This window comes from Grus americana, chromosome Z (genome assembly GCF_028858705.1).
Source record: "Grus americana isolate bGruAme1 chromosome Z, bGruAme1.mat, whole genome shotgun sequence".
Lineage (NCBI taxonomy): Eukaryota > Metazoa > Chordata > Aves > Gruiformes > Gruidae > Grus > Grus americana.
In genome coordinates this window covers 41,929,012-41,955,407 of record NC_072891.1, presented here as the reverse complement: position 1 = coordinate 41,955,407, position 26,396 = coordinate 41,929,012, and the positions used below count along the sequence as shown (strand labels likewise).

Below are 26,396 nucleotides of genomic sequence, written 5' to 3'. Positions count from 1 at the left end.
AGATCCCGTTGAGAAAGGAAACATTGCGGCGGGCAAAGATGTGCCAAGGACCTGTTTGGAACCGTTCTCCTCCACCCTTTAAACTGCAGAGCCAGAGGCACTGCTAGCGAAGCCAATTAATTGGTTTGTTCATTTGTTCATGGGAAAACGTTTACATTTGTCTTATTTAGTGGTAGGCAAAACAAACTAGCATTACAAATGTCTGGTCAACTCCTACCTCTGATCTTGTTATTTCATAAACAAGGAAATAGTAATTAAGTTATTTTTTGGGATTGGCGCAACAACGTGAACAGCTGAGTTCCCACCTGAAGAATAAAAAAAAAAAAAGTGTTACAAGGCGCGTGAATTTAAGGGAAGAGGCAGCCCATGTGGGGCAGCAAGCCAATCTCCTGGGGTCTTAGAAATCTACCCCAGTCCAGTTTAAAGTACCATCTGGGGACTAGAGGCATTTGCCAAAATGCAAAGCTGCTTAACAAAGTCGTGTATTCTCAAATTCAGTATGTGTCCCAAATTGGACCCGTGTGCTGCTGACAGTTGTTTCTTAACCGCTGAACGTGTTCCTGCTATGGAAACATTGAAGCTTCTGGGAGGCCAAAGTGCTGATGCTGCTGTTGGGCTGAAGTGGGAGTGCAGCAGGTGGGCGAGAGGTGGCCGAGGGTGCACCGTCCCCCTTCAGCATCCTGCTTGCCAGCAGCGGTACAGAGCCTCCCCACCTCCTGAAGCAGTCTCCTTGCAGTGAGGTTCCCTGAAAAAGCTTCAACTCCTATTCCCTGCCTTCCTGTATCACCACTTCAAAAAGCTGCTTGCTTTTTTGACTAACACAAGAATTCACCTTGCTTACATAAAAAGAGAGAGCGAAAATTAAGACATAAAGAACAGATTTGTGGCCTACATTGAATGTAAGCTCAGCATGAATGTACTGGAAAAATGTGAAGAAGAAATGTCAATGGAGCATCAGTCTCCATCATACTCCAAAATTATTCTGAAGCTTTTAGGGGCAGATGAGATAGGCTGAAATTAAAAACTATTTTAACATGTTATACTTCCCCCATTTTTAAGATTAAAAAAGCAATGACCGGCTGTCAAAATCTGTTCTTTCTTTTCCTCAAATTTCTCCATTCATTACCTTCATTACCTTGACAGGAACCTTTCACAAAACTGCTCCCCAGTTCTCTTTTTTGGAAGTTTTATTCTTTTCCTCTGTAAGCAGCCGTCTGTAGGGATTTCCATTCACTCTGCCTTTTCTTCTCAGCTTGCCAGAAAATAATTTCCACAGTCATCTTTGTTCCCTCTGGCCAGTGCCCAGAGAAGCCCTAAACTCTGGGAAGAAGGACCTGCTCTTGTGTAACACCTCTTTGTAGAGAAATAGTGATAGCTGTAAGCCTGACATGGGTCCAGAGAGCAAAACACGTAGACTTCTGTGTGTTGCTTGAGGTTCCTGCTCAGTACCAAATCAGCAATTTAAAATGTAATAAAAAGCAGAGAAAAACTGAGACACTTTGGATCAGACTTCTCTGAAGACTGTGTGGGCAAGGTGCCCTCAGCAGCTTTGCTGTCAACCACCACACTTTGTTCCAGTGTTAAGGGGGTAAAGTAAACTTATGTTATCAAAAAACAGCATTTGCAAAAAAGTTTCTCCAGGCACTGTTCTGATTTCTTCCCTCTCAGAGCTACCACCTAAGAGGAAGATGATACAGCAAAAGGTCTTTGGGATTTCTGCTGAATTTCAAAGGTTTCAGAGAGCCCTTTGAAAACTGAGAAGTAAGGTTAACCATGAGATAACATTTGCCTCATACAAGCCTTAGTGAATTGATCAACTATAATATTCTTAGCTAAGCATCATCACAAAAATAGGCTTTAGTTTGAGTTTGCCTTTTTGTGTGCAGCTATATCTGAACATAGAACATGAGATCAGAAGTATCTTGATTTCAGTTATAATTCAGAATTTAGTAATTCACAAAAATCAGAGCTAGGCTGTCACCTTTTGAATGACCACCTGTATTTGAATTTCTTGAAACAAAACTAAATCTCTGTGAAGTAAAACTGAAATGGGTTCCTAGGCACAGTACTGCCCAAAGAAGTTTGAAGCTCTGGTGAACATGTTGAAGAGACACCTCCTAAGGAGCAGTTTCCTGACATCATCTGGGAGAATCTCTTGCAGCTCTTGGCGAGTTCATTAGCCGTGACTGACATCCAAAAATCTGAGCTGGCATGGGAAAGCCAGTGGAGTTTGATACCTGATGATGTTTTTCTGCAGCCGGAAAGCTGTACTGACAGAGTCACTCAGTGTTGTTTGTTGCAGGATGCTTGGCTCCGATGTGATTCCATTGCCCCATATTTATGGAGCGCGAATCAAAGGCGTTGAAGTGTTCTACCCTCTGGACCCACCTCCTCCTTACGAAGATGTGTGGAGCCAGGATAACTCTGAGCAGGTATGTCCCACGGGAGTTTAAAGTGTAATTTGTTTTTCCACTGTAATGGTAAGGTTGCAGTGAGGCACAGTAAACATATGTCAGGTATCTTTTCATTTCAGAATAGCGGGAGAATATGTTTGGTTACAAATGTGGCTTGCTGTGAATTTCACTGAATATTTTAATTAGACACTTATCTTTAGAGTTGAAAAGTTTTTCCCAGTTGGAAAACTGTGTCTGAGCATGGGAGAAGGAACAAAATACACTGTGGTTATTCTAGAGGATCCCTGTGCTGCCTCCTTGCTTTACATCCCTTCTGCACCTGCACTCCTGCCATGTTAGACCAGGTCAGAGTTTTGCCATGCTCACTGATCCTTTTTCACTGGTCTTTTCAGAAAACAGGTGCTTTTTCCCAGAACATACTCAGCAGGATAAAACTGGCTGACCTGGATGATGAACATTAACTTTAGACGTTGACTAGTCTTGGTTTTGCAGTGGAATTAAACACGTATCACATAGTCACGGTGCAGTTAGGCAGAAGTGTTCAATTTCTAAGGTGGATGTTGTGGTTCTTAGAAAGTACCAGAAAAAAAGATAGTGGCTTGTGATTTTTCAACTTTTCTATTTTATTCCAGGAAGGTGCACTACAAATAAGTGTCGTGGAAGTTGTTATTGATTCGGAGGAAGCGAGTGACAGGGAGGCCTCTCAAGGTAAAAAGTACATTTTAAAATTTGTTCTAGAACAGTTCTGCCTAACCCAGATGACTTAATGTAGGAGCAGCAGCATTATTATTCCTTTGAAAGAGCCACCATATTGCAAGCCAGAGATACAGAATTGTGATTTTTTTTTTTTGGGGGGGGGTAGAGGAGGGGGAAGCGGGGGCGGCAGTAGGAACAGGGATTAATGTTTAAAATGCATAAACAGTTGCTGATCTTAAGATACAAAAAGACAGATGTATTTCCTTCTTAGTAATCTACAAGTTAGTTGTTGATTATATGCCCATACTTTCTAAGAAATTATGTCCATTTCCAGTGCTTCCATTTGTTTTGTATACATGATGGTGCCAGTTGACGTTTTGTTGCTGCTGAAAATAGGAAAAGGATAAAATAACGATGTACTGTGTTGAGCTAAATGTGGGAATTACTCTGTTATTCAGCCTGCACTGGAAGAATTGCCAAACAGTTTCTGCATACTGGTACAGGACATAGCTAGACTACGCTTAGATGCCACATCAAGCTTTGCTCAGTATTGTTTTAGAAAACCATGGAAATGGTTCCAAATTCTTTTCAGCCTAATCTTTGTTGTCATGTACGCTTGCAGTTAAACATGATTGTCTCCCAGATAAGTCACAGGCAGCTTTTCCAGTACAGCCCTGGTGAAAATCTGTTCTACTTTTTGTTTGAACTTGCCATTATGGGACAGATTGTCTTTTGTGCAGCAGATGACTATGTGCCTATCTGCATAATCACAGAACAGTAGGGGTTGGCAGGGACCTCAGGAGATCATCTAGTCCCACCATCATCTAGTCTGGCCCTATCCTCTACATATCTGCCCTTTAGATATTCATAAGCATTGATAAGATGCCCTCTCAGTCTTCTCTTCTCCAGACTAAACAGACCCAGTTCGTTCAGCTTGTCCTCATACGAGACACGGTCCAATCCCCTAATAGTCCTTGTAGCCCTGGTCACGCCCTGGTCACACACAAAGTTCACACCACACTTGGGGGTGTGGGGGGATGCCCCAAATCTTTTATTTGACTGTGGATTCTCTTCTGCCAACCGACTTCTCAAGCAACAGGAGAACTTTGGTGTGAGGTTTATCAGTTGAAATTGACCCAGCTCTTGGAAGAAAATGGCTTCAAGGAACCATAAAACTAAGGAAATGCAGTAATGTCCAACAGACAAAATTAATCTCTGAACCAACCGCACCACTTCCTCCATCACTCTCTCGCTCACACACCCCTCCCATATCTTTAGGCAGAATGAAGCAGCAGGGCTCGTTGGGCAGAAATTGAAACAACTGATGATGCTTTGCCATGAGGTGAAACTGTGCCACTCAAAACTCCCTCTCAAAACTCTCTTCATTAACCTGCCAGAGTCATCCTGACTTAACAATCACTGGTGGACATCAATGGATTTTGAAAAACATTCCATGGTCAAGAATGTTTTCCCATGAGTTTCAACTGTTGCATCTCTTATTCTTACCGTGGTACTTCTTGCATGAAGAGGAGTCAGAAATTCCACTCCAGGTCCTACCAAAATAATCTAAGGCCGCACCTTTCCAAAAGAAAAACATCCACCACTAGATGAATGCTCAAAAGCAAAATACTTTGCTTTTAACACAAGTTATCCCAAGTAGCTTTGCAAAAAGACCAAACGCTTAAGGAAACAGCCAAACACCAGAAAAGGCAAAAGTAGAAAAGACTTGTCCGTGAAGCAGATTAGGGCTAATGACAGCGTTTTCTGTCAATATTACTTAAGACTTGACAAAGATGATGTCTTTTTTAATAGCGCTTACTTTTTTAAAGCAGTGTTCGAATCCTTTTTCTCTTTTGTGTGTGGTTTTGAGCTAAGGAATGCACACGGAGAGCTGCTTTAAGCTAAGCAGATCTCACTTTTTGTCAGCCAAGATTACAGTAGTGTGTCATCTGGCAATATGAACAAGGTAACACTGTTCACAGGTCAAGTCTAGACATATCTGCCCTTTAGATATTCATAAGCATTGATAAGATGCCCTCTCAGTCTTCTCTTCTCCAGACTAAACAGACCCAGTTCGTTCAGCTTGTCCTCATACGAGACACGGTCCAATCCCCTAATAGTCCTTGTAGCCCTGGTCACGCCCTGGTCACACACAAAGTTCACACCACACTTGGGGGTGTGGGGGGATGCCCCAAATCTTTTATTTGACTGTGGATTCTCTTCTGCCAACCGACTTCTCAAGCAACAGGAGAACTTTGGTGTGAGGTTTATCAGTTGAAATAGTCCTACTAAATGGTGGCAGGAAAATAAAATTATTTACATAAAACCATAGTTTAATCAAATAACAAGTCTTTTGAAGTTCTGTAACAGTCTGGCAGTCTGCCTGAAACCTTTGAAAACAAGCACTTAGATGCTTCTGATATCTCATCCATTATGGTAACCAGAAAAAAAATTAGAAGAGTTGTAGCAAAATTTTAATTCTCCAGGATTTCTTATTGATAAAAATGCTGTTGTTTTCTCTGGCCACTTTAAGCACAAATGAAAATAGGATGTCAAACATAAGGCTGTATCATGGTGACTGCTTAAAATTATGAGAACAGAAAACAGGAAAACAATACTATGGAAAATGCAAGTGTTGTGAAGGAGAGTCAGGAAAGTTTAAAAAAACCAAACGTGTTGAGGCATTGTTTGAGGTATTGTTTGTATTTAAAAGCTTCTTTGAAAGCAAGCAGACCTGAATGCATGCAATAAATTGTATCCTCCTCCCCATCTTTTGAACTGGTTTGTCCATTTTTTATTTTTTTTTTCCCCTTTCTCTCTTTTCTTTCCTTTTTTTTTTCCTTTTGGTAAAAAGGCCTGTAAAAAGACATTTAAATCTCAGCCTGGGTGTTAAATCCAGATAAAGAGGAAAGTGAGCATGTTAATAAAGAAAACTAACACTGCTTCTTCTAGATGCCCAGGCTTCCTAGGGACAATGAATTTAAGAAAAGGAAATATGCCAAGTGAGATCTGCTTAGCTTAAAGCTTCCTTTGTATTTGGGGAGGTGCACTCGATCTGACTGGCATGGAGTTCATTTTCTTCATAGCAGCCCATATGGTGCTGGTTTGGATTTGTGACCAAAACAGTGTTCACAACGCACCAATATTTTAGCTCTTCCTAAGCAGGGTTAGGGTTAGAGTTAGGGTTAGGGTTACTCCGCTTACTCTGCTCCAACAGTGAAGAGGCTGGAGCGGACGCAGCCGGGACAGCTGACCCCAACTGGCCAAAGGGATGTCCCATACCATAATATAACATCATGTTCAGCAGTAAATACTTGGGGAGAGTTTTCCAGGGTTGCTATTGCTCAGGGACTGGCTGGGCATCTGTCAGCTCTTGGTGAGTGATTGGTTTTGCATCTTGTTCTTCTTTGGTTTGTTTTGTTGTCATCTTTCGTCGTCGGACACCACCCCCCCCCCCATTTAACTGTCTTTATCTCAACTGATGAGTCCTCTCACTTTTGCCCTTTCCATTTTCCTCCCCATTCCTCTAAGGGCGAGTGAGTGAGCAGCTCTGTGGGGCTGAGCTGCATGCTGGGGTTAAACCAGAGCAGGAGGGAAATACAAAATGAAGGCATATGTTGGAATTGTGGCAGAGTAACTGCATGGACTGTCTCAGGTGATGCAGAGTAACAGTCTATAAATAAAAGCTGAACTTGCGGTTTATGCCGGTAGTCTGTCATGCCAGGGTATTCGCGTATGATGCCATGATTCCCTTTGCATTTTCAGGACTAACCGACTAGGTGTAGTTCCCAACAGAAGTTAAAGCTATGTAGTACTGTCTGCCAGAAGAACCAGGAGAGTCCTGGCTGCCAGCTGCAGGAGGAGCAGTAAGCCTCTCTGTGCCAGCTGAAATGGTTATACTCACGTCAGAAGCACTCCTGTCAAGCAAAGTGGGACTTTCCCTGCTGACTGTAGTAGGAAGACATGCAACCTTCTACTGATGGCTGGGGATGCTTGGCAGCTGCTCAGTATCACATATGAGGTATATGCCTCTCCAGTACGCACCAGCTTAAGCCAATTATCCCTCTGACATCTGAAACATTGTAAACAATTATGATAAGATCATGAAATTGCTTCATTCATCTGTTTAGTATTTAAAAAACCCTAACTTCTTCAGAGTACCAGCAGCACTGTACCTCAGGGACTGACCACAAGCACAAGTCCACTGGTGTTAAAAAGTTTACATTGGTGATGGATTCTTTAATCCTGCCTGATTCTTGGTCCACTGTGTTCATTGCTGGGTCCTACCTCCGGACTTTCCAGGCTGGTATCTGCTTTATATAGGTTATGTCACTGTTTCTTCTCTTTAGAGATTCTAGGTTGCATTTGTGTAGGAGATGAGGTGTTATGGTCAACAAGTACATATCATCCAAGCTTTAATTTTTCTCAAATGCTCCAGTTACTGGCACATTTCTGTTAGAGTGGCAGCACGAACATTTGCCATGTTCTGAATAAGAGACTGTTTACCTTACTTTGGTTTTTTGCTCTTAGATGAGCAAGAACATTGTTTCCTGTAATATGCCAGGTGCCATCAGATGGAGGTACTGAATCAGGTTTCTTGAGAAATACATTGCTTCATCCTGTCCTGTTTACTAAAAGGCAGTTATGTGAATCACAGCATGTAATTTCACCATAAGGAAAAGGAGGAATCTTGATTAATTGGAAAGAGAAACACATCACAACAATTCAGGAAAAATCTTTATTTTAATAAAGAACCTCATGAAACAAGATTTTTAATTCCCTTATAGGGACTGGTGACTGATTTACGAGCTACCTAACTGCAGTGACTGATCTCTATGACCATATGCTGTCATATCTCGGTACAACTGCTTATATACAGGAGGATTTCAGGCTCTGTGAGATTTAGTTTTCTCTTCAAGAAAGCTGTAGCTCCCTTCTCTCTGGTGAGGTAGTTTAAGGTGAGGTTTATACTTTTGCAGGTTTCTGCAAATGTGTAAGTAGGCTTTAGACCGGTGTTACTGGTGAGTGTGGGTGTATGCACACGTACATGTGCCTGTAGGCTTTTGTGTCCAATCATTACAGCTTTGCAGGGGGGACAGGGATGGGTGAGACACAGACACACACAAAAAAAATCAATAATAATCTCTAATAACAGCTTCTACAGATCTGCTTTTTTTCTGACTACTTTTCCTTCACCTTTACTACTCCTGGTTACTCAGGTGAGGAAATTCCTGAGTCTCCCAGCAGAGTGAGCCTTTCACCTTCAAATGCAAGCCTGGTGCCTGCGGACGGCATGCCTGAGAGCGCCTTCAATCCTTTGGAGAAACGGTCTAAGAGTGACCCTGGGCTGCACTGCCGCTTTCTTCAAGGTAACTTGATTTTTCTCTGTCAGCGCTTATGTAATAACTCCTTAAAAGCACATTTATCAGAAGGTCAGTACCTTGAACCTAGTTCTCGCAGAAATTGGCTACCATCTCCCAGCAGGGTACTTACAATGCAGCAAACAGCTTGTGCTTTGCCAAATCTTCCCCACCTGACACCATAATGTTGCTGGTCTTTAGGCTTTCACATCTGGGAACAGGGTCTGCAGCAGGCATTGCTGATTTGGGGGAGGAGGGAGGGATGGTGGAAGACGAGGAGGAGGGAGCATGTAGGATTTCCCAGTGTATTCCTATACTGGCATCTAAAAGCTTGAAAGGGCAGTTGTTAATGTGAGCAATTTAAAGCAAAATTAGCTTGGGTATTTGGTATTAGCCTATAAATTTGCACCCTTTTCTCACTCCTTATAGTATCAGAAAGCCCAAAAACTCAACACAAAACACCTCACAGTGGAGAGCCAGTGAAGTGTGTCGCAGCTGCTTTGGTGTCAGTGATCCAATTCAGTTGCTGTGGGAAAACTGCTAGTATGGATGCAGAGTCCTTGATTCTGTTGACAGTCTTACAAATCCACTAGTCAAGAGTCTTGCAGTTTTTATTAGAGGATATTGGGATTCCCATAGGAGCTGCTGATGCATATTAGCACTCACAAAACGTAAGCAGGGAGGGGGCATGTTAGTAACAACCATTTATTTTGAATATTGGGAGCTTGCCTATCTGGATTACACAATATTTTGTGGAATGTTTTTATGTCTCTGCTACATCATGTGGTTTTTTTTCTCTTCCTCCTATCAACTTCCACCACAGCACCCCAGAGTATCTGCTGCGGAAGCAATAGTTACATGACACAGAGCCTATTTGTAGCTGTGAAAGCAGAGCAGAGCGTTTCTGCTGTAGAGAGACTCCATCAGTCAGAAGCATTTGGGCTCTTTCGGCTCAGTGTAACTGAGGTTAGGTCTGTTCTGCACCGGGCCTGAGAGTTAAATAAATGAATGCTGCAGAAAGAGAACTCAGCTGCAACACAACAACAGAAGTTGCTTCAAGTTAGTTAGTGCTTTTCTTGCTGGAAAAGTTTGGATCTCCTCCTGGTATTGCTGTGTTTGGCATAAAGCCAACATTAAAGTGCTTCTTGAACAACCTGTAGGTGTTCTTATTTATTTTTCTTAACAGGGCCAAAAATTGATGGTAGTTATTTAAACCAAAGGCAGTGGATTTTTATTTGGATCAAAGGCAGTGGAATTGATTTCCTGCTGCCCCTTGTTTAGTCCTTGCAATGTAATTTTGAATGTTGGGACTTTTTTTTCATTAGATTTCCACTTTGTAGTATTACTAGCTTCCAAGCTAGTAATTGCTTGACAAGCAATTATTTTCGGACACTTTAGTCCTTTTGAGTGGTAATAACTGAAAGTTACACAAAAGTTTAGGAGAGTAGTAAAGGCCTTCAAGCTATGCTTAGCCTACTTTGTATAACTGTATGTTAACATTAACACTCAACACTCATTTCAGGTCTATTTGGAACAGAAGCAAAAGTACACAAAACTGCAAGCAGCTTTCCCAGAAATGTCTCTCCAAACCCTTTGACACATGACAGAGACTCAATCATAGCTGTGTACTACTCTATTTTACAGGCATTTTCTCTAGAGTAAATCCAATACAGAGCGAGCCTTGTGTGCCACCTTGACCATGCCAGTCTGTTAAGTTTTAGAAGGTTAAACTGTGCACTGCATCACCACTGAATTAGGATGGAAATCTCAGGAGACACTTGTTGAACAGTACTGTGAACCAAGTGGGTTGTTTGCTTTGTTTGATCTCTGTCTTCAGGGGCAGTGCTCAGCTGTGAAGCTGCCACGCAGACTGAAGTAAAACCACAACTCTGCACTGTCACCTTGTGGAAGAGTTTGAGAGCAAGAGCTTTGAGGCGAAGACCCCAATCTTTGATAGACTACAAGTCTTACACAGACACTAAACAGCTTGTGGCGTGGATCCTAGAGCAGTCCTCTGGCAGCATGAGTCCTGACGTACATGAATTGGTGGAAAATATCAAGTCTGTTTTAAAATCAGATGAGAAACATATGGCAGAAGCTATCACTAGTGCCACCTACCTTGAGCAGGTAGTCTTATTACTTGTGTTTGTTGGGTGATGTTGAAACCCAAGCTGGCCTTGGTTTGGGAGTATAGGTTTATATTTGCCATTCTGCTTTGTGTGTCAAAGTTTCTGGATGCAATTAGCTTCCTTCAGTACTTAGTTTTGTTTAGAGAGTGCGCAAGAGGCTGTGCAGCTGTGATGTGTCTTGCTCTATGAGCCACACAGCCAGAAAGGCTCTCAGAATACACGTGTATTTAAAAGCTGAATTAGATGGTCTTCTGCGGTAGAACCATGAACTGTAAATAACGTGACAGCGTTTTATACTGAGCGTGGCAGGGGAGAGGGAAGAGATGTTACAAAGCGTTTACTATTATAAATTGCAAGGAATGGAGGCTGACAAGGAAGTTTTTATGTAAATCTACTAGAAGCAACTTTTTGTAATTAGCTCCCAGGATAAAAATAAGTCCTAGTACTAAAGGAAAAAAACCAGAAAGTAGAAAATATGTGCTTACATTAATAGAATGAATATTCAGAAGTTTTAGACATTACAGACTTCATCAAACAAATGTTTTGGTAGCTTACAGACCATTTTGATAGATGAGTTGATTCATGCACAGTACAAGTGATTTGCTGTGACTACTGGTTTTGGTTTGAGTTTTCACACAAAACACATCAAAGATTTTAATTTATGCTCTGCAGATAGAATGAGATTTCCCACAGCAGCCTACAGGCAACAGAAGCCTTAACAAATTTGACAGAAACAGATGAAAAAAGAATTCCTTACGAGAATTTAATTATTGCATTGGCCTGAAGCTTATTACAGTCCAGTAGCTTCTGCAGGAAGCAACATTTAGATTCCTGTTAAGCCATACCTGACATGACGTGGTTTGGGGTGAGCTAATTCTTGTGCAGCTTAAAAAGAAAAAAAAAAAAAGAAGACAACACTCACTTCTTTTCCCAACTGGGATTGCTTTTCCCATGCCTCTTTGAGAAATAAGAGTTTTATTCTCAGTACTACAACCAGCTTCTTCCTAGTTGGGTAAGAAACTCTTTTAATGGAACAAGAGCCTGAAAACAAATCTGATTTACTTTTTTTTCTCCCCCCCCCCCGCCCCCCCCAAGGTGATGATGCCTGCCCAGCAAGGCATGTCATTGAATGCCCATGTGTTACCTCTCAGACGACATCCTGGATTGCTACACCTGGAGAGCTGTGGTGACCTGAGTACCTTCACCATATATGAAGATCAGCTAGCAGAGAGGAGGATCCAGAGAGCAGGACATGAACGGCCTCACAGTCTTATTGGCGTTGTCAGGGAAACCGTACTTTGAGCTGTTTCCTGTTTATTCCTCAGTAGAGCACTTCTGTCAGACATACTCCACAGGAAAATAGTCTCTGACAAGTAGGTGGGAAAGTGTATTGATAATCTTTTTTTTATATACACTCATGCTCAGACTCCTAAGGGGAAGCTCATTCTGCAAAGCCTATTACGCAGATCGCAAGCTGGCATTTATTGGGCTGCTCAGGTGCAACTGGTCTGTTTGCGATATGGTACTGTCTTGTTGCATCTCGCTGGTCTATCACCACGTGGGATGGATCTGCTTTTTTTTTACTCAGAAGAGAGACGGCAGAAGGGGATCTCCGCCTTGGTTTACCAGGGAGAGGCAAGGACAAGTAATACGTGTGTGCGCTTTGTATCTCATTGGAGAACAGGGACGGCGTCAATGCCTGTGTTCGTCTGGTGTGTGTTGCTGTAGCTCCACTGATTTATTTTTTATTTATTTATTTTTTTGCTCACATATAGCAATTTATGTCCTAGTAGGGGTCCTTGTTATGTTCCAGCTGACATCCACGCTGGAAGAATGTACGCAGCTATCTCAAATCCTTTGCAGACGTGCAGGTGACTACCTGATGTTGTTTTGGCAGTCTTAACCACTAGGCCACAGCGGCCCGTGAGTTGACACCCGCTCATTAATAGACAAATGTAGATGCCAGTTGCCTCAAGCTGTTGACTGCAGATAGTTTGTTAAGATCTGTTCTATATGTATGCTGCTAACATGGAATACACCAAGTATTTCCAGATGCTGGGATCAGACATACAAATTTTATTTGCAAGGCAAGTTGTAGCCTTCTGTCTCTCAGCAGGATGGCTAAATGTTCCTGCTGCTATTTTAATGATAAAGCTTCATTTACAAATTATTAAGTAGCTTTCCTACTGCAAACCAAAAAGCTTTAAAGTAAGTTTTAATTAAGCTTGTTTAGAAGTAGAAACTGTGGTATCTTTCGGCTAGCTAAAGTTGATAGCTTTAATAAAATTAAATGCTTATCTCTACACTACAATTGGTGTTTTATTTTTCCTACCTAGCAGAGGAACTACATTGGGGGTATTGAGTTTGCTGCAGCACTGGCATATTGATACATTTTGCTCTCAGAAGTAAAAACATAGCAAGTAAAAATTTAGGCATTTTGTCTTGGAGAACAAAGAAAACACCACAAGAACCCACTGCTTCGTTATGCTAGCTTTTACCTCAGTTCTGTTACATATTGTGCAAGTCTATCACATTTAAAAATCCAACTCTTGTTACATGCACAATCTCAAGTGGCAGTTCTTTCAGATCTTCAGTATTAGCTTCCTTTTCCCAGTTAATCATTGCCATTCCAAAATTAGGTTGTGGAAGAGGAAAATCATGCTCACCCCATCAGTGCAAATTGTACTTCCAGTTAGCTCTTGACAACTCTTACCTTTCACACTCTCTCTATATAAACTCTCTGCAACCCTACTGGGAAAAAAGTCTGCAAAGATCACTGGGTTCCAAGTCAGGATGCAAGGTAAGCTTATGCTTTGGAAAAGTTGATCACAATTCTGTTAATTGCTCATTATCCCAGTGGAATGGGACTAACTCGAGCTAAAATTATAAGCCATTGGACAGTGCTTCAAAAGGTAGGTACACATTTCAGATAACAGGAGAAAAAAATCTGATTTCAGTAAATTATCTGCTTACTATAGCTCTTAATAAAACCTATCAATCAAGTTATTAGCCAGGTAAGCTCTTTCCTTAGTGATCTGCACAGTACATGACCTGTTTTTTAGCTAGTCATGCTTTAATGGACACCAAGAGAAACAATGGGGCAACAGCAGTTCTTCCATGAGACGAAAAGGTAAAAAATAAAATATATATATTCAGAGTCATCAACTTTCCTGAACAAGAAAGGAAGGAAATAAAAATGATAAAAGAATATACAAAACAAGTGGTGAATAGCACGATTTCTCACCACCTGAAGGTGATGTGCAGCTAATTCCTGAGCTGCCCTGCCTGCTGGCCAACCCCATATATATATATATGTATGTATGTATGTATGTATGTATGTATGTATGTCTCAATATCATGGTGTCATATGGTATGGAATATCCCTGTGGCCAGTTTGGGTCAGCTGCCCTGGCTGTGTCCCCTCCCAACTTCCTGTGCACCCCCCACCTTCTTGTTGGCAGGGCAGTGTGAGAAGCTGAAAAGCCCTTGACTGCTGGGCAACACCTACAACATCAGTGTGTTATCATCAACATTGTTCTCATCCTAAATCCAGACCACAGCACTGCACCAGCTGCTAGGAAGAAAATTAACTCTGTCCCTGCCAAAACCAGGGCACAGCTCTATGCCCAGGGTGCACTACGGGTAACCGGTCTCACTTCATGTGGAGAATGCACAAGCTGAGGCACTTTATGTCAGGGTAGGAGCCTATCTGTTCTCCGTGTACCTTATGTAACATAGCTGCACATTTTGTAGCTGAATCAGTGGTAAAAAACACTGGATTTCCCCTATTTCTTGGAGACTGGCCTGAACACCAAGCAGGCTCATTTCTGTAGCCAGGCTGCGCTCTATTCTGTACCAGTGACTTGACAACTGTACTGGCTATGGACTGGACCGACGGGTCCTTGCTATGTATCATTCAGGGCTGGTTTTGTCCACTAGCACCCAGCCCCGTCAGCCACTACACCTAATACCGCATCTTGGCTGCCGTGAATTTACAGCCTGCCCCACACACCTCTCTGACTGTGGCATACCAATCCAGAAAAGATGACATACTTTCTAGATAGGAAGCAAATCTACTGCGAAATAATGCTCTCACAAACTGAATAGTTTTCCAAGATGCAAGTTAAGTGTCTCTACAAGTATTAAACCAGTAACATTGCAAGTTTAAAAAAAAAAAAAAGTTACCATATTCCCAAACATTGTAGCAAGTTTTAATTTAATTATCTTCAGGCGCTGAAAGACACAGTAGCATGGCCAATTTCTTTTTCTTAGTCATAATTAGAATCTCAGCAAGAGATAATACAAAGGACACTTACCACACTTATTGCTCTTTCAACAAGTTTAAAACACGCAAAGATTTCAAGAGCTACAAGGTGTCTGGTGGCTAACATTAATCACCATACTTCCAGTAACAGTGCAGCCCTTAGCAACAGAATAATAATTTTCATTTCCTAAAGTGTTTTTTATGCCTCGAGGAAAATTTTATGCAAATCTCTGTCATCAGAACCAGTGTCCCAACAGCAGCTTTTTTTTAAACAAAAAAACCAACAAACCAAACCTACCAGCTTTATGAGCCATCATACATTCAAAAGACAAACTTCTCACACCCCTTCCCAGTCTCATTTCCCATCCAGGCAGCCTTCAGAACTAATGAAAAAGTCTCCCTTGATCAACAGCACTCTCTCAAACACAGATGCCTTCACTGCTCCTCCTGCAACTCTCACCCAATGGAAAAGCCACCAGTTAGAGGCATAGGAATTTATTAGTGGTTGAGATGCTGCCCTCTTAGTCCCAGACCTTCTCATTCTAAAACAGGGGGGCACAAGACTCAGTGCAACCTGTCATACTGTCTCTCTTCCCACTGTTGCCACAGTACATCTCCTGAGCTTCCATGGTCTTGCTTGAAGAAGCCTTTCCAGAGAAGGAGCAGAGTACACATTTCCTCACTCAGTGGGGAAATTCACAGAAGATGCTGAATGGGATGCAACAGGGAGGAAAGGGAGAGCACATGCAGACTGTGACAGGGTAAAGAAGGTAGGAAGAAGCATCAGTGGATAAGTGATAAGTGGATGCTTATCATTTAAGTGGAAAAAAATTGTACCCGGTTTCAGTTTACTTCTCTGTAAGTCAATTGTATGTTGTTCCCCCTACCCCTATACACATGGCCACGCAGACGATCCGAAATGACAGGGTGGTGGAGGGAGAAGGCGCAAACCTGTCAGCCAATGGCTTGGGATTCAGAGAGACTTTTTTCCGCCATCTTAATTTGTTCATCGGTAAAATCATCCAGTGGGAAAAATTCTGCACAAAATTGCCACTGTGAAAACATGAGAACTAGCATAAATTATAGATATGTTGCCTGGCTGAGCTGGAATATAAACATTTAAAATAGATGATAGGTTTCAAGGGAGGGGAGACTTCCAGGAGAGCAGCCATGACAGGTGGTCAGTAGCAGAGAAAATGAGGGTATCCAGAAACATCGCACTGGAGAAGGAAAAAAATGTCCCTTCTAGAGTGTTTTACAGAAACAGAAGTAGTTAGGATTGACGTTTACAGCAACGATCAGCCTCTTTAAGAGTGAAACACAGCTCCTGTCCCATATGTGCTGTAGTTACTTACTTTGCACTAGGTCTGAGAAACATCTCTCAATTAACCTGCTGCTAAAATTCTTCCCTTTCCTAAGAATGGCTGCTGCCCTCCCTCAAAAAGGTCAGCATGCAGATTCATGGGCAATGTCCTTTCATACATAATTCTGTTTGCTAAATGTATATGCACACCTTATTCCTGTACACCAAGTGCATCAATATCTAACAGTTTCTCTAACGAGCTGTGACTGTTGTATACAACTTACAACCTAGTCACAATTCATTGTGGAAATCACTGTTCAGTGGTTGTCACATTGCTGAAAAGCCAGGAAGAAAGTCTACCAGGATGCACATTCACAATCAGGGCATTTTATATGCCACCTTATTTGAAGTTACAAACCAGAAACATTTTCTTGGCCCCGAAGTTCAGTAATCTGTGCAGTTATGGGGTATGATTATACACCAGTCTTCTGGAAGCAGCGGTCAAAAGCAGTATTGAATAACCTTGCAAGTTATTGGTACTATGGTTTAGATTAAAAGCTCCAGTCATAAAATGTGGATCTTCAGATACAAAGCAGGCTTTCAGTACAAAATGGTGTTCAGAGTACTAAAACTATCCTTTATAAAAGAAGGTTGTTAATTTGCAAACCATAATCAAAATACAAACTGTCTGAAAGAAGTGTTCTTTTGGCTCAGTGACCTCCTCACTTCATGGTAGGGACATTATTCTTGCCTCACTGACACAACCAAAACCAAAACTCCAAAGCGTATCAGTTTTGCACCAGGAGATGCTCTTTTGTTACCATCCCAGCAAGAAAGGCAATCAGACTCTGTAAAGTCTCATTTAAAATGCTATTTATTAGAGCTAATGCTATAAAGAGGACAGTATAGCTAATTTTATATCCCTTCAGACACTGGGAACCCCAAGCTGTGCAGCATCAAACAGACCTATCATCAGGCTGCAGCAAGTTGTGCAGATCCCATCCATGCAAGGGTTACTCCATTTTGGTCATTTGAGCTATTACACGATTTTATTAGAAGAAAATAACCGCATTCGTCACTTTTACTGTCAAACAAAAAGGATGTTAACATGAGAAATTCTTGCTGCACTTGTAAACAAAGGCAAGGACACACAAGCGGTGTTGCCCCAAGTACCTGCAGGCTCCTCTCTTATAATCAACCAGCTAAATTTACACTGTGGCCGAGGGACATCGCTGAAGGGGATGCTGTACCAGGCGCACAGAGCGGCACAGCACAGGCATGGGCCTGCTCGGGTTAACTGACAAGTGCATCACCAACTCCTCCATGTACAATGTTCTTCAGGTCACACTCCCAGGCCCATTCTCAGATGCCGTCAGTCCCCAACACAGAGTCCCAGCACACCTCTCCAGCCCTCGAGGCACTGCGGGGTGCTGGCACTGGGGTGGGGTCTGCTCGCCCTCCCAGTCTGGATCCAAACCATTAAAGCCCTGGAGGTGAGGGCAAGGAAAATGTTCCCAGTGAAGATAGCAAATTGTGAGATTTGTATCTGTACTGCTAAAGGAGAAGTCAGGATTAGGTTTAGCCATTGAAATGCAAAAAGTTGGTAACACAGGAATCGGAATGTGAAGCTTTAACAAGAACGGTAATAAACAGGATGGAGGGTGGCAGAAAGCAACCTCAGCCTGTCACACCATTTACCAGAGACTTCCAATTTCTCCAGTCTATCATGTAAGCAAATAAGGTGAAATCCTTCATTCTCCCATGTTGGCAATATTTGTATTTCATGCTATGAATAGCCACTGAGTGGGTAAAGGCCCACGTTTAGTTTTCTTCTGAATCAGCTGTGGCATATGTTTTCATTTCTGTAGTTTCAAAGTACTCATGACAACCTATGAAGCACAGAAAATCCTATGAAGCCTCACCTGAAGAAATGCTCCTTTTCTGGCCTTTGCTGGTTGACTTTCAAATACCATCATGTTTTTTATAGTCAACGTCTCATTATATAAATATTTTTTAACTTTAGCACAGGCAGTTCCAGGATTTATCCTAATGACAGACATATTACAATTCTACTTTTTATTTATTCAAATCGTATTAGGTCTTTCAGAATAAACCATGCTGGTGAGCTTTGAAGAAAAACAGTGGTTTCAGAAATGATAGGAAGTGTAAGGAATTTTTAGCAAGGCCTCATTTATGAAAAAGAAAAAGGTATTTAAATTTATTCAGACAATGAAATAATATTTGTGGCACATAAAAGGCATCTTGAAATAACATATTTTTGGAAGAGTCAGGCATGGTGACATTTCACATGGTAAAAACTGGGATGCAACCTTAAATAAGGAATCAGCCTAATTTAGGAGCACTAGTGTCTTTAATTACCTGAAAATAAAACTGTTTTAAAAATAAAGTTACTAGCATTGGTTGACACCTACAGAAACACATGCAGTATTACTCCAGACTAAGTGGCAAAAGAGAAGTTCAGACAGCTTCCAAGCATTCACACATTCAGTATCGGCAAGCCAACCCCTACACCAGTATGAGCAAACTCTCAGCCTTGTCTGAGGTATTTTTGGTTTGTATTTTATTGTTGCAAATCTTACAGACATTAGCGCTCTGTTAAATAAAGGAATGTAGCACAGTAAATACGTCACAACAAAATATCTGACCGGAACCTTCCCCCCACTCCCCGTCAAAAAAAGCCCACTCCTCTCCCTGTTGCGTGCCCCCCCCCCCCCCCCCCCCCCCCGCCCCCGCCATCAAACCACTGTAGCTTCATTACAGAGGTCAGAGACCTGTGGCAAAAAACATCAGAGGAATTACATTCAGTAGATGTGCAGTATCAACATTCCAGGCTCACATATATTTATATATATATTTATATTTATATAGAGATCATTAAATGTTTACAAAGAACAATATTGTTACAAATACAATACTATACTTCTCCCAACGCTTTACATAATTTCTATTCACCCTCTTTACAGAACGATAGTACAACTTCATAGTCTAGGTACTGTGCTAAATATGTACAAGAGATCTCAACCACATTGCTGTCTTCAAATATATTTCATTTAGAAAACAAGGAAAGTAAGCAAATCTGGAAATCCCCACTGAGTCTCAAATTCAAACAAGACTCAAAACAAATGTGTGAAACTTGCCAATAAAAAAAAATAAGGGATGTTTCATCCTTAATGTAAACACTGAAGAGTTAATTAGACTGTATGAAGCAGCAAGGATGAAAAAGAATTCAGCTCTGTCACTGAAGAAGGAATGTAAACTAGCAGTTTGTTCCTTTGAATCTGTTAAAAAAATCACATATGTAACCTAACAAACTGCTGCAACAGTCTAGAGAACTGCCAGCTTTCCTTTTAGAGCTCCTTTTTCTTGAAACTCTTTCCCTTCACAAAGTAAGGAAGTGTGCACATGCTATGGACCTCCCAGCTTAGAAATCTTACGCACACACTGTAATTGGAAAAACTGAGATTTTTTTTGCTAGATTCTGATCCTGCAAGCATTCACTTGCTTAATGTTAAGCACCTATTTACCATGAACTGTTCAAGCATTCAGGTGCCAGTAACTTCACAGAATCTCTGCTGCAAGATTTTCAAAGAAACAGTTGTTTCATCTCAAAATACATTTGCATGTTCAGGTCTTCCTCATTTCCCAGTGAAGTGAGTTAAAGACCCCCACCACGTGAGCTGGACAGAACCACAGAAACAAGTGAGGCTGAGAGTGTAAACACAGCAGGAACTAGAAGCATGATAACCGTGTCAAGAGTTCACTGAGTTTCCTCAGCCAACTTATGGAAAGGCTGCACTGCATATAATCTTCTAAATCGTACATGGTTATATATCATATTTACATATATTACTATATATACGGAAAGTTCTGGAAGAAAGTTCAAATTATCATAAACCAGATGCCTACAGTTAAACAATATACTCACAAGTCATTCACTATCTAGTTGCATCAGTCAGGTAGCAGAGGTGAGTATTAACCTGGAATACTAACACCACTCTCTTGTGCAATCTGCTATTCTGGAGATTGGGATTAAATTATATAGCAACAAGAACTGCAGTAAAATCAAGTCATTATACATTAATCTCAACACTAAAACATATTCACTTACTACGATAGTTTATGCACCACTTCATTATCTCCCTTAAATATTTACTGCCCACTGAAATACAAAGTTTGTTCTCTACCTCTGATGGGCCCATGGATATCCACCATTTCTGAAAGCCAAAAACAGACCACTGGCAAGAGTGCTCAATGGCTCTCAGCAGTGTCTGCACCAAGTGTGCATATGCGCGTACACACACGCACTTCCACGAATCTCCGTAGTAATGTCTAGGTATTGTCACTGGACTGCGAACAACGCTTACATTGCACAGTCCACCCCACAATAACTGAGAAACAAGTGGCTGTGACCAACAGCACATTTGTAAAGCAGAAGTGGCGTGTGGCTGTGTGTGGCCTTTCATCTCACTGAACCTTTCTATCACAGTAAAACGCAGCAGAAACTGTTTCTCAAAAAGAAATCAACATAATTAGCCTAGACTAAATGCATGGTTCAATTTCAGCATAAATACCAGTATACAGTTCTGATAAAAAATAACCACAGAGAATGGAGAATTTTCCTCTCACCAGGAAGAAAAGCCACTGCTTTTTTTTTTTTCCCCCACTCTTAAAAAAAAGCCCAACCCAACCCCTTTTTCCCCATTTTGTCTCTAGCATGCAAGTTAGATGCCAATCAAATCCTAGATTTCATACACCCCTACAGTTTATCATCTTCATACAAGTACATATAGTACACACATATCTCCTTTAAGTGTCATACATAGGGAAAAAAATCACAAGTTAAATTATATAACAAAATAAATAAGTTTATTCCCACCTCATCCCTTCCACTGTTATCTATATCATGACCTAAGGAGAAAGTCAAAATTAGACAGGTCTTTGGACAAAAATATATGTTGAAACTGGCTCAGAGAACAAAATTACTTAGAATGGTCTGCAGATCTCTTATATTCAAACTTCATAAATAGCAAGCACGATTTTAAAAATGTCTATACACACCGGTACACATGGCCATGTGCACCAAATTCAGAATTAAGAGCCTAGAAAAAGTGTACCTATTGAGGAAAGCCTCTCACCATTTCTTTTGTAGATATTTAAAGATCCTCCCCCCATCATTTAACCTCTAAAATAGGCAAGGGACTATAAAAGACATTTTTGCATTTAAAAATAAAGTAGAAGAAAACAAAGAGTTAGAAATCTGGGGGCAGAGAGGGGGAGGCAGCTGTAAAAAATACCTCCCAAATTACTTAAAGTAATGCAAGTGTAACATGTTTCAGCAACTCACAGCATACCTTTCAGGGTCCTACTATCATGAAGAACTGATGACAGAGGAGAATTAAAAGGTGTGTATTTGGATAGTCCATTTTACAACAGCAGCATTTAGTGAGTCTTCATAAGCAGGTAATTCTTCCTGAGGGCAAAACTATCCTTTTGGTATTCTACTGTCCCTACAGACATAAACCTTTAATACTGAGCTCAGTGCCTGTGGGAAAATAGGGCAAGAAAAACAAAGTCACATGCAGGATACCCAAGAGAACACTTGCACCCTATACTTCTGTTTGGTAAAGACATCTTTCATTCGGCAACATTTAATTTACTCAGTTTGTCAAATTATAGCCACAAAAATAAAAGTGATTATGTAGCATGAAGCAGAGTCAATCTTCTTTGTGAATCCTGCTGTGAACAATGCTGCTGTTGTTCTCCTGTTTTGCACATGGAACTGCACGAAGTTTCACTTGTAAAAAGATGCAACCAAAATAGTCCCACAGATATATTTTGCCCCTTCCCAAAATACAGGAAAATGGTGAGGAGAAAAGGAAAAAGGGAGGGAGGAGAGAGAGACACTGTGTTTGTGTCTGTGAAGGCGAGAGAGAGACACAGAAATGCAGCACTAGAGAGACAAGCACTAATGAGGAAAAACATCCTCCATGCACATTGTGACGGTGAGGTGTCAGCTTTAGATGTAAACTGGTTGTTCTTGCGCAGTCAACAATCTGTACATGGCAGCTGGCATAGTCTTCATATGAATCTAGAGGCAATACGACAAGTTAATCAGTGTTCCTAACATGCATACTACAACAGAGCATTGGTGAAGGAACTAGCTAAGGTCATACAGGACAGAAGGGAAAGGTAAAACCTGAGAGTTTTCATACCCTTATTAAAGTACTGCAAGCAGTGATTTTATGAAACAGCATGTTTAGTATCAACGCACCATCTAAAGTTCTGAACACTTCATATTTTCAGATAAGGGTTCTTCTAAAACATAGAACTATGGGTAAATAATAAAAGAAATGGTATGCTGGCTTGCTCTCACTTCCACTTTTTAGGTCTGAATAGCAAGAGGCTAATAGAGGTAGAATCACAGAATTATGGAAGAGTTCCAACCTGGCCTTGAACACTTCTAGGGATGAGGCATCCACAGCTTCTCTGGGCAACCTGTTCCAGTGCCTCACCACCCTCACAGTAAAGAATTTCATCCTAATATCTAATCTAAATCTACTCTCTTTCAGCTTAAAACTGTTGCCCCTTGTCCTGTCACTACAGGCCGTGGTAAAAAGTCTGTCTCCATCTTTCTTATAAGCCTCCTTTAAATATTGAAAGGCTGCAGTAAGGTCTCCCTGGACCCTTCTCTTCTCCAGGCTGAACAACCCCAACTCTCTCAGCCTCAGTCCTCATAGGAGAGGTGCTCCAGCCCTCTGATCAGCTTCGTGGCCCTCCTCTGGACCATCTCCAACAGGTTCATGGCTTTCTTGTATGGGCGACCCCAGAGCTGGATGCAGTACTCCAGGCGGGGTCTCATGAGAGCGGAGCAGAGGGGCAGGATCACCTCCCTCGACCTGCTGGTCACGCTGCTTTTGATGCAGCCCAGGATACGACTGGCTTTCTGGGCTGCAAGTGCACACTGCTGGCTCATGTCCAATTTTTCATCCACCACCCAATTCCTTTTCCATAGGGCTGCTCTCAATCCATCCATCCATCCTGCAGTCTGTACTGATGTGGGAGATTGCTCCGACCCATGTACAGGACCTTGCACTTGGCCGTGTTGAACTTCACAAGGGTCACATGGGCCCTCTTTTCAAGCCTGTCAAGGTCCCTTTAATGGCATCCCTTTCCTTGAGCTTATCCACTACACCTCTGAGCTTAGTGTCATCTGCAAACTTGCTGAAGGTGCACTCGGTCCCACTTGTCTATGTAGTTGGTGAAGATATTATAAAGTATTGGTTCCAATATGGTCCCTTGAGGGACACCACTTTTTACTGGTTTCCACTGGTTGTCACTGGTAGCAGTGATGAATTATATTGCTTAGACACATTGCCTGCTCTTACCTCACCAACAGCATTTGAGAGAATGTGAACAATTTTCTCATGGGGTGTCGCTACAACACTCTGTCCATTGATTTCAATGATCCGATGGCCGACGCGCACACCTCCTCGCTCTGCTATACCTCCTCTCATAAGGCTACAGATCTGGAAAAGAAAGGACAAATTTATTAGAGTCCAGATACGGAAGAGAAGCTTTAGATTACCCATTTTTGCCTGTCAACTGTAAATCAGCATTTAAACACAGAGGCTTGCAACAAATTCTAAAATGTAACGGATCACTCATTCAAAGTAAAATTTGTGAGTGACAAATAACTACTGGATATTCTCTTCCAAGAACAGAACAAACTGTCAGAAAGGGCTGTGTTGTACATAGCATGTGCTGTCGTTTGGAAATTTAAGAGTGTATGAAGGACCACAGTTTAACTATGTTCAAAGTTGTAAGACGTCTTACAACAAAAAAGGACAGTTTTTTTCTTCTAGGATCATGCAATGGCTTGGTTAGAGACATGAATGATGCAGACTGAAAGCAGCCTCTGCTACACATTTTTGCTTCTCTAACCTAAAACAGCTTTCCTGTTCCTCTGGCTGACTTTAAAGTTGTGAACTAAATAAAGTCAAAGACAAAAAATAACTCTGTTTAAGTCTAAGATATAAAAGCTGAGTTAACACATGTGCAAAGTCATGCTTGCTGTAAGGGAGAAAATGGCAGCTTCCCTCTTCCCACACTTAAACTTACCCACAAATAGACAAGAAGGCTCATGCATATTAAAGCTTAACTAGAGAGTGTGGAAGCTACTTACAATTCCATTCTGCACACTGAAACCCAACTGGTATCTGAGGTCTGGTCTCCTGATCAAGACTGTGGTTACTGGAGGACACCTAACTATGTTCAGTTTAACCCGGGCCTGGTTCTTCAAACCCTGCAAAAAGAAATCACCATGAAAAATGCTGGCAAAGACAGAGCAAAACATTTAACATAAGCACTTTGGGGGTGTGTGGGGGGAGAAGTGTTAAAATATTGACATGGGAACAGCCCTGAATAAACAGCTCTTTGTATACATTGTAACAGAATCTGATTACTGAATGCCAGACACAAGCATCAGAATATTCAGTGAAATGAGTGATAAAACATCAATTTTTTCTTGCCAAGAGGCTGATACAGTTGTTTTAAGAAAATTTGCTTCCTGTCAGCAATTTCCTCATTTGATAAAACAAATCACATATAAAAAGAATAATAAACAGGTTTATACAGCTCACCAAAAAAGCCAATGACTGTGCATGGGAAATAAAATTTTAAATAAGTAGCTAAGATACAAATAAGTGGCTTCCTTGCAGAAAATATTCAATTCTGTCAAGCAAACAGCAGGTCCTGCTCATATCATGCTTGTATAAGCAGTGCTCCTAACTTCCATTCGTTCTCCTTTCTTAATGAGTTAAATCACATTCATCATTAACTCCTTGCTACCATAACACTGAAGGAGGAAAATTTATTTTTACCGTCAGGGTGGTAAAATACTGGAACAGATTACCCAGTGAGGTTGTGGAGTATCCAACCTTGGAGTTATTTAAAGCCTAGTGGGCACAGCCCTAAGCAACCTGTTCTAGTTTGAACCAAAGTGTTGGTCTAGACCAGCTTCAGCGGTGACTGCCAGCCTCAGAGACTCTGTGATCATGTGGGTCCATGAAAACTCAAATGTAAAAATGCAGATAACTGCAATCTGACCCTTTGTACAACTTCAGGTATTCAGAGCTCTTAGAGACTGTGAAGATATTTTTCTGAAATGCTTCATTCACACAGAGGATTAGCATAAATAAATACATAAGTAAAATCCACATCAAGAAAGAAATGCCTGATATGGTTTAGCCCCAGCCGGTAGCTGGGTGCCACACACTGCTCACTCACCCCTCCCCCGGCAGGCTGGGGAGGAGAACGGAAAAACAACGGCAAAGCCTCGAGGGTTGGGATAAGGGCAGGTTACTGGGACAGCAAGGGAGAGGGGAACAATCAACAACAGTGCTGATAACAGATATTCACAGTGGGTGATAACAAAGAACAATTTACCAATCCGACCGACCGCTCAGCCTGTCCCAGAGCCACACCGAACCCGCCCCTGCCCGACCGGCCCCCTTTTATGGTGAGCATGACGTCACATGGTATGGAATAGCCCCCGGCCAGCTTGGCTCACCTGTCCTGGCTCCTTGTGAAATTAACTCTGTCCTTGCCAGAACCAGGACATTATCCACCCCTTATTGCATACCATCTACGTCATGCCCAGATTATTTCACAGATCTCATTCCCTTAATTCTACAGGCTATCGCCTATCAAGTTCATTTAGTCCATGGCTTTTGGGTTCCATCTGTCATTACAGTCTCTCAGAGCAGGAGCAATGGTGCGTGGATTGTTGCACGCTACATCCAGAGTTTTCACGGCCGGTGTATCTGGTGTGGTCCATGATCACAGTCTGGATGTCAAAGATGTGATTTTTAATGAAGTTCCTGGGCACCAGTTGAAGTCAGTTCTAGTTCCCATCATCATGGCACTTTGTTCAGTTTCAAAGTCCATCCTTCATTAGTTTTGGGTGATTCTTATGGTCATACCATTGATACAGTATATAGCTATTAATATCATACAATTTGATTTATTGGCTATTTTCACCCAAAATCAAATCCCCTTGGGGTACACACCGGACTTCCCCATCTTTTCTCATCACCCACCAAGTGCACCCTGGTCCCTGAGCAAAAGCAATCCCACAGATGGGCTTGCCTTTGCCTGAAGCGGAGATAACCCAAACTGTTTTACCCAACATATTTTTCATGCGCACTACAG

At 41.6% G+C, this 26,396-nt stretch overlaps 2 protein-coding genes across 4 annotated transcripts in view; one reads left to right on the top strand and one right to left on the bottom strand.

Annotated features, from left to right (window-relative positions):
- Positions 1-12,857, top strand: part of ENTREP1 (endosomal transmembrane epsin interactor 1) — a 31,562-nt gene extending 18,705 nt beyond the window's left edge. The window contains exons 7-11 of one of the 2 annotated variants that reach the window (XM_054808760.1): positions 2,303-2,432; positions 3,047-3,122; positions 8,330-8,479; positions 10,308-10,597; positions 11,695-12,857. In XM_054808760.1, the coding sequence (XP_054664735.1) occupies positions 2,303-2,432; positions 3,047-3,122; positions 8,330-8,479; positions 10,308-10,597; positions 11,695-11,901 (853 nt within the window). In that variant the 3' untranslated portion in view covers positions 11,902-12,857. The remainder of the gene's footprint in view (positions 1-2,302; positions 2,433-3,046; positions 3,123-8,329; positions 8,480-10,307; positions 10,598-11,694) is intronic. The other variant, XM_054808761.1, reaches the window with a different exon arrangement.
- Positions 12,858-18,922: 6,065 nt separating this feature from the next.
- APBA1 (amyloid beta precursor protein binding family A member 1) overlaps positions 18,923-26,396 on the bottom strand; it is a 108,495-nt gene continuing 101,021 nt past the window's right edge. For both annotated transcript variants that reach the window (XM_054808758.1, XM_054808759.1), the window contains 3 exons: positions 24,370-24,489; positions 23,573-23,713; positions 18,923-22,275 (listed from right to left, as the gene is read on the bottom strand). In XM_054808758.1, coding sequence (XP_054664733.1) covers positions 22,204-22,275; positions 23,573-23,713; positions 24,370-24,489 — 333 coding nt within the window. In that variant the 3' untranslated portion in view covers positions 18,923-22,203. The remainder of the gene's footprint in view (positions 22,276-23,572; positions 23,714-24,369; positions 24,490-26,396) is intronic.